Source organism: Limulus polyphemus, unplaced genomic scaffold (genome assembly GCF_000517525.1).
Source record: "Limulus polyphemus unplaced genomic scaffold, Limulus_polyphemus-2.1.2 Scaffold7440, whole genome shotgun sequence".
NCBI lineage: Eukaryota > Metazoa > Arthropoda > Merostomata > Xiphosura > Limulidae > Limulus > Limulus polyphemus.
The window spans coordinates 15373-27269 of record NW_013673050.1 but is presented as its reverse complement, the minus strand read 5'-3'; the positions used below and the strand labels follow the sequence as shown (position 1 = coordinate 27269).

Here is an 11897-nt window from a genome sequence, read left to right as displayed (position 1 = left end):
TAGTGATGTTTACAGTACGCACATTATCTTAGATCTACCATATAGTGTAGTGATGTTTACAGTACACACCTCATCTTAGATCTACCATATAATGTAGTGATGTTTACAGTACACACATTATCTTGGATATACCATATAGTGTTGTGATGTTTACAGTACACACCATCTTAGATCTACCATATGATGTAGTGATGTTTACAGTACACACCTTATCTATGTTCTATCGTATAGTGTAGTGATGTTTACAGTACACACCTCATCTTAGATCTACCATATAATGTAGTGATGTTTACAGTACACACATTATCTCTGTTCTATCGTATGCTGTAGTGATGTGTACAGCACACACTTGATCTTGTATCTGCCATATAGTGTTGTGGTTTTTACAGTACACACCTTATTTCTGTTCTATTTTATAGTGTAGTGATGTTTACAGTGCTTAACTTATTTTGGATCTGACACATAATATATACTTCATAGACGTAGTTCCATCAGTATATACTATACTCCCAACAGACGTCCAGGCATTATGTATTGTAATTCCAGATATACTCCAAACTTTGCCTTTTCGTTAGGGTAATTGACTCGCATTCTACGGGTCGCGGGATCGAATTCCGTCACCAAACACGCTCGTCCTTCCAGCCGTGAATACATTATGATGTGACAGTCAGACCATCTTTTAGTTTGAAAAGAGTTGGTGATGGGTGGTGTTGTCTAGTTTCTTTATCTCTACTCTATCACTTCAAAATTAGGCATGGCACGTGCAAGCTATCTTGTTCAGTTTCGCGTACACATACTCCAGCGCTATCTTGAAGTATGTTTATGCGAAACTGAACAAACAATAATTCCAATTCTTCCAACAGATGTACACCTTAAACTCTCAAACATTGTATATCCTACATCACAGATGTACACCCGATAATTTTATAAACCTATTATACCCTACTTCACAGGTACACCCGATAATCTTTCAAATATTATATACCCTACCTCACAGATGTACACCCAAGAATCTTCCAGATATTATATACCTTACTTGACAGATACACCCGAGAATCTACCCAACATTATATACCCTACTTCACAGACGTAGACCCGATAATCTTTCAAATATTATATACCATACTTTAAAGTTGTACATCCAATAATCTTCCAAATATTATATATCCTACATCACAGATGTACACCCGAGAATTTTACAAACATATACCCTACTTCACAGGTACACCCGATAATCTTTCAAATATTATATACCCTACTTCACAGATACACTCGAGAATCTACCAAACATTATATACCCTACTTCACAGACGTAGACCCGAGAATCTTTCAAATATTATACACCATACTTTACAGATGTACATCCAAGAATCTTCCAAATATTATATACCCTACTTCACAGTTGTATGCCCGAGAATCTTTCGAACATATACCCTATTTCCTAGATGTATTCTCACAACAATTATCCTAATAATATATATAAGTTTCATGAGCAGTTTTTCAAACGTATATACTTGAAATTTGTATATGTATGTTAACTATTATTTATAGGTTACTAAATGGTAAAGTAAAATACCATAGATATACTTGAAACTTATAATATTTTTCGAAATTATTATTAAAACTGGTTTTAAAACTAAATTTTAAAAACCTCTGTGTTTTTGTTTTTGGTGATATAAAGTTTTAAAAGGACTATTAGAAAACTGAAACTAGCAGATTGGTACCAGTTGTTGTTTTAAGTTTTCAAATTGAAAGTTAAACAATTTAAAATGTTTGAACAAAATTTTCTTTACTGAATAAGTTTCTTTAACAGCAAAGTTGTTTTGCATTTTCTTTAATTAAGATGTAACAATTTCTCACAGAGGACGTTGCAATCGTTTAAATTTTTATGAATATATTAACCAGTGTAAAGGTATGTTTGCGTACAATGAGATGCAAAAGTGTTATAAGTACAATGATAAAATACTCATCCAATTAAAGCTGCTTTAATAAGTTATACGAATCGAATAAAAAATGACACCGGTAAAAGTGGTATTAGTAATTAGGCAAAGGATGGAAAACATTATACACTAAATGTGGTATCATTAATAACTATTAATACAATAATAATAAACACAAAAATGTATGTTTGTGGCTAACATAATAAAAAAGTTTCTCACTTTGCATTACTACTAGTGCTGTTATTACGGCAGCCATGATTACCGGACATCACTTAAAAATAATGAACGAGTTTTTCCACGACTAATATTTAACTTTTATTTGGAAATAGAGTTGGCAAAAAATATATTGGAAAAAATTCCTATTAAAATTAGTTCATTTAATTAACAAATTCTATAACATTTAAGGGACAACAAGGAGCCCATTGAGGCTGCCCCATGCAAATAAAAAACAACAACTAAGAACAGTTTGATCATTCTTCTCCTAAATTTTATACACCCACCACATCCGAAGGCAACCCATTCAAAAAGCCATCCTCCCTGTAAGAAACGTAAAACTGTCTAAGCTGAAGTTGACTCATACTATTCCGACCTTTTGTTCTACCATTAAATACGAAAAAGGATGATACATCGATACTATCAATCCCATAAACAGTCTCAAACACCTCAATTAGATCGGATATATTACTTCTAATTCGTTTCTTTTTTTTAACGAATTTAAATATCTTAACCTGTCTTCACATGACAACCTTTCCATCCCAGGTATCATTCTAGTAGCCCTCATCCGAACACTCCCAACAATACAATGTCCTTCTTAAGATAAGGAGCCCAATACTAAACACAATACTTCAAATAAAACTTAATCAGTGACCAATATAATAAAACGATAATCTCTTTAGACTTTTATTCAATTTAATGAAAAACACCTTGAGTGTGAAAAAAGGTGCGGCAAAAAAGAAAAGAAAAAAGGATTAAGTGTGCGACTTAAAGGAATGAAATCAAAATTAGCGGCCAAAGTGGTAATTACACCTATAGCATTGATAAGAATTTTGCAGAAAATATTCATGCATTAATTAGCCAGGCCGTGTTTTTTGTTAAACTTGGGGAATGATGGTGGATAAAACAAAATAGGAGGCCTAGCTGGCTAATGATTTGTTTGTTTGTAATTAAGCACAAAGACAGACAGCGGGTTATCTGTGCTCTGCCCAAAGCTGATTCAAAACTCTTGGGAAAATATTATCTGGTCCAAGAGCCTTGCCATGTTGTGTAACGCCCCTACCAGTGGCACAGCGATAAATCTTCAGACTTTTAACACTAGAAACCGGGTTTCGATACAAACAAATAAATGTTGTATAACATAATTTGTTGGCGAAATGTAATTTATTGGAAACCTGTTGGATAGGGCTAGTAAAAAAAAAAAGATTTAAAAAAGAAGAAAATAAATATCAATCTTATTGTGTCGTAATGTCACACAAACTACTACTCAGTAAATGTTATTTTACTTTTCTCATAAATTTAAACATGTGCACATTTTAGTTATTTATGTAGTTTTGTAAATTTTCATCAGTGCGTAAAGGGGGCGTACAAAACATAGCTACAAATCAAAGTATTTGCTAAAGGAGTAAACTTGTAATTTTTGTTGGGGATGGATTTGTCGAAGAAAATAATATAATTTATAAGTTTGTGTAATTTGTCATCAGAAACTGAGACTATCTGTATATTTTTTCTTTTATGGTATAAGTCATTTTATGCGACCCATTTAGCCTTATGTTATACAAATTGTAAGAATTAACGTTAATAATCATAAATAAATCGCACGTAATTAATTTTACTTTTAGTAATTCTAGTAATACTAATACTGTATTAATAATAATATATCAGTATCACTTTGTTGGGCATTTACATTTAGTTTAAGATTTGAATAATTTTATTTCTATCATTGAGACATTCACTTTCTCCTTACTACTTCTAGGACTACTAATATTAATAACTTAGTTTTACCCTTGTGTTTTAAATTTAATTTTGTCTGGTGTGTCAATAACAGTGTCATTAAAACCACTGATTAAGAACCTATGACTAAGTACTACTACTAGTACTAAGGAAATTAATGTTTCAGGATAAAATTAAGACTTCACAGTAAACTTCTAGAACCCAATTTTTAGACTACTGTATATGTTAAAGTGGAAAAGAAATTGTTAAAATAATTTTTTACAACAATTTGAGCAAATACTTTTTGTCAGTTAGTGGCACAGTTTTAAAATATATGTTATTTGAAAAGTAATGGTGATTACAAGTTAAACATTACAACAATACTGAAGGCAGGAATGGGAGAAAACAACATTTTAAAATCTTTTTCTGTGATTTAAACTATATATTCTACATTTTTTAGTATGGTTAGTATTCTCTGCAGCCAGGCTATTGCAGCTAAATTCTATAAATTTAGTAACTGTAATAAATAGCAAGCAAATTCTGATTCTGTCAAGTCTACTGCTTTAAGTATAATAGAAATATGACCTACTGTGATAATGTGAATTATTTATAGACTCAGTTTATGGTAGAAATTTACATGCAGTACTGTCAAAAGAATTGTATATTGTAATTCATTCAAATGGCTTGGTTTTTGTTTGCATGATATTTTGTGTGTGCTAGGCAGAATGTTTTGTTCTGTATTTCCCCTTTCAATATAGCACATTTACAGTTTTAAAACTTTCAAATGTTTGTTATTATCATGGGTGTCATTAATGTAATGTTACTCTTCAAGCAGGTGTCAGATATATTTGATATATGACATGCCACCAGTATAACTTATGACAATATAAACTAAGGTTTTAGGAACTTTCAGATAGCATTCAAAAAAAGGAAATATTACGTATAGGAAATTGGGTTTGAACACCTCATATATTTTAGTAGTATAGTTAGATAACTCTAAACTGGTGTTATAAGAATTCATTAGCTTTTTTTTTGTTCACCATGGTAGCTAACCATAAGCAACTGTGCTTTGTCATACTCAAAGTATATGAATGATATAAATGGCAAAACAGTGCAACTTTTGGACTGCCACTATAGCACAGGAATGAAAATATAATTAAACAAAGGTGAAACTTTTTCTGGTGAAAAGTATACATCTATTGTTTCTTACATGTAGACTGATGCAGAAGAATATTTTCATAAATTAGTTTCTTCTATTTATGTTGCATTACTTATTCATGAAAAATTCAGTAAAATTAACTCCACACACCTACTTTGTTTGGTAAATGATTCTATAAGTTTGTAATTCTAATAAAAATAAACCTCCGTTTAGGTTTGTAAAGTGTAAACTGAATGACTTAATAGTTATGTTTTATTTATCTCCTCTAAAATACAACACCAAATCCCTAGCATCTGTAGTTTTATATATGGATTCTACATAGTGTGTTGATAGCCTTTGTGTAATTAAAAGACTAAGACCAACAAAATGACAAGAAGGAGTGTGGCCAGGATAATGACTGTATTGAAATGCTGGAGGTTATCTGTACCATTAACAACAAGGGAGTTTGTTATGTTAAGATTAAGTGAAGGTTAAGAATGACAAGGAGTGTGGCCAGAATAATGACTGTATTGAAATATTGGAGGTTATCTGTACTATTAACAACAAGGGAGTTTGTTATGTTAAGATTAAGTGAAGGTTAAGAATGACAAGGAGTGTGGCCAGAATAATGACTGTATTGAAATATTGGAGGTTATCTGTACTATTAACAACAAGGGAGTTTGTTATGTTAAGATTAAGTGAAGGTTAAGAATGACAAGGAGTGTGGCCAGAATAATGACTGTATTGAAATATTGGAGGTTATCTGTACTATTAACAACAAGGGAGTTTGTTATGTTAAGATTAAGTGAAGGTTAAGAATGAGAAGGAGTGTGGCCAGGATAATGACTGTATTGGAAGATTGGAGGTTAACACTATCTTTAAAGTTCTTTCCCTAATACCTACTTATGAGGGATGCATGGGTACCTGGCCAGATATTTGGCCCTGGTAGGGTATTGGGCTATCCGGTAATACTTGGCTCCAGCCGAGTGTTGAAGTTAGGCATCTGAGCCCTAATCTTTGTGGCAACTAACGTGGTACTGAAAGTTACAGTCAGTAATTGGATTAGTTGTAAAAAATTGTGTTCCGAGCAACAAAAACTGACTGCCCGCTGAAAGTCGGGGATTCAGAGAATAATAGTGGTTAATAACAGGTATGGTTTCAGAAGTGGATTTCTTGGGAAGGTGGGGGTTTGGAGAACAATAGGGGTTAGGATTTGAGAAGTCTGGGCTAGGCATTGAGAGTTGAAAGTAAGACTTAAATGTTCTGTTGGTGATTATTCAGTTAAATGTAATAAAAATCAATTTTTTTGTTTTGTTTTTAATTTTTGTGTATGTTTTTTTTGGGGGGGGGCAAGGGGTGAACCTGGTCCCAGTTGACACCCGGCCCTGCCCGAAGCTTAGTGACTGGGTACCCGGACCCAGTATTTGGCCAAATTTTACTACCTGTGCATCCCTACTACTTATGTTAGTAGAAGAAGGACACTGTGAACAATAAAAATAATGTAGAAGATTTTATATTGTGGTGCTTCAAGAAAACATAGAATATTGTGGAAAAAATATGTGAAGGAAGATTATTGGACGATATCATTAAGAAGAGATCTTTGTATTTTGGGTACATGACATAAAGAGAAGAGAGGAATCATGAAGGAAGACCAATAAGGTGGATAAGAATATAAGTATGGTGACAACAATTACAGTTATCTGTTAGATAGCCGCATGTTGCACTGAAGATTTTAGTTGTAATCAACATAAATTTATACATTTTCATAATTTTTCTCTGACCATATGTTTAAATACAAGCCTGTACACGTGTGTACATATTACTCTTTTAATTGAAAACAGTATCTACATTTCATAACTTCTCAGACCCAAGTCCTTTTAACATTAGGTATATCTCATATGGCCAATGGCAGATGATCCTGACAGAGAAGTATTTCCTGTTAAGGAAGTTCAACCCACAAGCATTCATGTACATGGATTGACGTATGGAGATGTAGGTACAAGTAAGTGAGTTTTCATATTAATTTTATTATTTTTCTTAATAAATGATTATGAATGCAATGAAATTTAAAACGTCATGTTACTCTTGTAAGTTAAACTAATCATGTTGATGAAAAACAGTAGTTAACTGTAATAGGTAAAGTATGTTTTTTGCACTACACTCCATCTTCAAAGGTTAGAGAAACAACATTGAGAGAAAAAAATGATAATGATTTGGACAAAGGATCATTGGGTTTATCAAGGACACCATTACAGCCACCAGAGTAACTAACTCAGGGATTAATATGGAACTAAATGTAAATATTCACATCTGTGAACCTAAATAGAAACATTTAAGAACTTTCAACTAACAATATATCATCACTTAAAGTATGCTATAAGTTTATAGCTCTTAATAAAAATACTTTTTCTGAAGAGTGAGCCTACATTTGGATCTCCAATACACAAAGTTACCTGTAAAATTTAAGTTCATATTTCTAACATTTCAATATACAACTGAAGAATACCACACACATATGTAAGCATATCTTCTAAGCTCTTAACATTTTTTAAACATCTGACACTTGTGTTTTCATTTTGTCTATATCACTTGAGAAGTAAGCAAATCATTTTAATTTTTTTCAGTTTATGAGAAACTAATCCATTACCATACATGTTCTTCTTTGTTGATTGGTCTCTAATGTTTCCTATCAGTCAAAAGAACCACAGCTCAGTTAAACAGAGAAGAAATTGAAGACAAGTATCTTCGTCTTCAAGATGAACACCTGCTTCTGAAAAAACATGCAAGAAAGCAAGAAGATAAAATCAAAAGGTTAGAAGTATGAAGCATCATCTTATCATAATCACATACAGTGTCTTAAAGTGGTAACTGATAAGTAACACCTTATAGTTGTTACTTAGTTAAGTAAGACCTTATAGTTGTTACTTAGTGTGTTCCTTGTTTGTTGTGTTTCAGTGTTTGTAAAGTGGTAACTGATAAGTAACACTTTATAATTGTTACTTAGTATGTTCCTTGTTTGTTGTGTTCCAGTGTCTGTAAAGTGGTAACTGATAAGTAACACCTTATAGTTGTTACTTAGTATGTTCCTTGTTTGTTGTGTTCCAGTGTCTGTAAAGTGGTAGCAGATAAGTAAGACCTTATAGTTGTTACATTGTGTGTTCTTTGTTTGTTGTGTTCCAGTGTCTGTAAAGTGGTAACTGATAAGTAACACCTTATAGTTGTTACTTAGTGTGTTCATTGTTTGTTGTGTTCCAGTGTCTTAAAGTGGTAACTGATAAGTAACACCTTATAGTTGTTACTTAGTGTGTTCATTGTTTGTTGTGTTCCAGTGTCTGTAAAGTGGTAACTGATAAGTCACACCTTATAGTTGTTACTTAGTGTGTTCCTTGTTTGTTGTGTTTCAGTGTTTGTAAAGTGGTAACTGATAAGTAACACTTTATAATTGTTACTTAGTATGTTCCTTGTTTGTTGTGCTCCAAAGTCTGTAAATGTCCCAGTACCTCTGATTTATGTCATGAACTCTTTCATGTATTTTTAGATACATGATAACAAAACCAGACATTTTAAGATATCATTACTTATTTGAAACTTGAAAATGATGAATCACTTTCTTCATGTTCGTACAAACTTTGAGACTGAAAATGTGGTTAGTGTTACAGTTTTTAAAGGCTTAAATGTAGTTTATATATGTGCTTGTGGCAGTGGTTTAGAGGGGATATATATGTGCCTATGGTTGAGAAAGTGTGTTAAAAGTAAAAAATAAATAAATATATTTTGATTTGAAATTGCACAATTATCTGTTCTTGTACAAGTCATTTTTTTCACATTACTCAAAAAAATGATGAGTATCAAACTGATATCACTTTCCTTTTTAACCCTTGTTTCATTTTCATATTTAATTTACTGGATAACATTCTTTTTCTTTCTCACTACAGATTAGCTACAAAGTTAACAAGGCTTCTCAATGATAAGAAACGTTTAGAGCAAGACGGATTTGGTAAGAAAACGAGAGAAAGTGAATTTATAGTATATCTAGTGACAATGTACTGGTTATAGCATGCTTCAAATGATCATTTTTAAGAACAAGAAATTAAGCATCTGTCGTCTGATATTCATACTTTTCATTTAAAAATTGGTAATTAATTATCATTCTAGTTATTATTGTAAACTGCTTCATAGATGGCAGCTTGTTTGACAGAAGGGGAAGTACGATTGTTGTAGTGTGTAATAAAACAAAATTATTTGAAACAAGTTAGTGAAAATACAATTCAAAATGAATTCTTGAGAATATGAGAAACCAATAGTGTATATGGATTTTATAAAGGATTAGATATGCTTTTTAAAAATCACACTTTAAAACTCTTGTTTAGCCAAATTCAAGTTTTTAAACTTTCTGATTTCAGTATAGAACCATATGTGTACTGGAATATGATTCACTTGTTTGTAGGAAGCAGTACAGATGTTACTTTCTTATGTTGATTAGGATGTGAGACACTGAAATAAATGTTTCTCGTGTTTTTAGGATATGAGACACTGAAATAAATGTTCCTTGAGTTTATTAGGATGTGAGACACTGAAATAAATGTTCCTTGAGTTTATTAGGATGTGAGACACTGAAATAAATGTTTCTCATGTTGATTAGGATGTGAGACACTGAAATAAATGTTCCTTGAGTTTATTAGGATGTGAGATGCTGAAATAAATGTTTCTCATGTTTATTAGGATGTGAGACACTGAAATAAATGTTTCTCATGTTTATTAGGATGTGAGACACTGAAATAAATGTTTCTCATGTTTATTAGGATGTAAGATGCTGAAATAAATGTTTCTCATGTTTATTAGGATGTGAGACACTGAAATAAATGTTTCTCGTGTTTATTAGGATGTGAGACACTGAAATAAAGGTTTCTCATGTTTATTAGGATGTGAGACACTGAAACAAGTGAATGTTGAAATAGATGTTTCTGTATGTGGTTATCTGTTGGTTTATTGTTTAGGAAGAAAGCGAGATGTGGAAACAGAAGAAATGGTACAAGACCTACAGGATAAAGTAAGAGATCTGGAACGACAAAATTCCCAACTTCGAGAAAAGGTAATTTTTTGTGATTAAGTTTGATATCATATAGAAATTTGATTTTGGATGTTATCAAAACTTTGTTGCTTCTGCAATATCTTGACAATGTGCAACAGATTGTGAAGCATGCATATTTTCATTATGATAAATATCCAAAAAGATGCATAAAATTGTTTTGAGAGAAAGAGAAATAAGTGGTCAGTGATTTGGTTGAATGACTCTCATCAAGGGTGGAGGTATTCTAAACAGAATTAAAGTTTATAATTATAAGAGTAATGTGCATGTGTGGGAAGTTTGTACTTTAATATTGATTTTTGTTTACATTGTTGATTATATACTTTCTTGTAAACTTTCAGCTTTTGGTTGCTAAGCAACAGATTGTTTCTAATGTGAGAAGACATACACCTTATAGAAATGTGCAAGCAAGAGTTGATTCGGTAAGTTTATTTTACTGTAATAAAAATATACATCATTCTTAACCAGGTAAGGGTGTAATAAACCTAAAAGTCACAAAATTAGAGTATCAGTATAACATTGTTTCTGGTTATTTCTGAAAAAATTGGAAAGCTTTCCCTTTAAAGGATTATAAAGTAGCATTCATTCCTCAAAACAAAAATTGACAACCAGTTACAAACACTCAAAGATCTGAAAAAGACTGTAGATAAAGATGGAATATACCAACTCGGTTGCAGTTGCAGTAAAATATACAATAGGACAAATAAAAAGGAAATTAAAAACAAGAATGAAAGAATACCAGTTTCAAATAAAACATGGTAATGTAATATCCCCTGTTGTAGCAGAACACTTCTGGAACTGTGATGGTACTTATGACTGGAATAATGTAAAAATCTTAAGATACACACAAACTAACATTGAAAGTATTTGCATAATCAAAAACAGACCCCTATGTATAAACAGAGATGATGTGTCAATCAACATGTCCTGTTAGAAGACCTGTTTACCTTAAGTATTCTAGCATTTATGACTTACCTTCCCCCTATCTCTTAATCTTGTTTTTCAAAAATTAACTTGCCCATTAATGGTTGGGACTAAGTACTTACTTAACGGACATTGTAGAATTTTGCCTGATGATGGTAACACAGTTACCAAAACTAGTTGACCGTAAGTTATATTAAATAATTTTAATTATTATTGTGCCAACAAACGTCATTTTTTGTAATTGTTACTCTTAATATTTATAAGCTTGTATATAATACAGTAACGAATTCTATGACTTTTCAAAAAAGTTCCTAAGCCTATTTTGAGTGGATTCCAAGCTTTTTGGGAAGGATGTACTAAGTTATGCGCACTTCAGGTTTTGCTATGACAACTATCGAAGTTGCCAGTTTGGCAATAAGGTTAGACAACATATATGTAACCTATATAAAAGCCAGTATGTGTCACATCACTCTTGATTTCTTAAAATAGGAGTCATCATAAAAACCAAAATGCTTTAATCTACATGGAATAGTTTGATTACTTTCTGTCTATTATGATTTTAGTGATGGGAGTGCAAAGGGGCCATAAACCTTATAAGTGTAGTGAGTGTTGGTATAATAATCCTAAAGTAAAGACGTAGTGTGGGATCATCTAGCCTAGAGCTGTGTGCATAAAAGTTATCATGAAAGTAAAAATATCGAATCAGTTTTAAACTTAAATTGTTTCTGAATTAAGTTATTTTTTGTTATATCATCAACATTTTGAATAAAAAACAAACCTCTTTAATTGATGGAGACTCTAAATTAAGAAATCAACAAATATTTTTCAAGTTTTGTTGTCAATACATTTCATTTTATACTTTCAGTACATAGACTAACAA

At 31.7% G+C, this 11897-nt stretch overlaps 1 protein-coding gene across 5 annotated transcripts in view; it reads left to right on the top strand.

Annotated features, from left to right (window-relative positions):
• The first annotated feature begins 3513 nt into the window (after positions 1-3513).
• Positions 3514-11897, top strand: part of LOC106474610 (vimentin-like) — a 21018-nt gene continuing 12634 nt past the window's right edge. The window contains exons 1-7 of one of the 5 annotated variants that reach the window (XR_002613988.1): positions 3514-3671; positions 6359-6663; positions 6892-7006; positions 7698-7815; positions 8940-9001; positions 10002-10096; positions 10435-10515. Coding sequence is in view for 2 of the 5 variants with exons in the window: in XM_022402920.1 (XP_022258628.1) it covers positions 10493-10515 (23 nt within the window). In the remaining 3 variants the exon portion in view is untranslated. The other 4 variants (XR_002613987.1, XR_002613986.1, XM_022402920.1 and 1 more) reach the window with 4 other exon arrangements.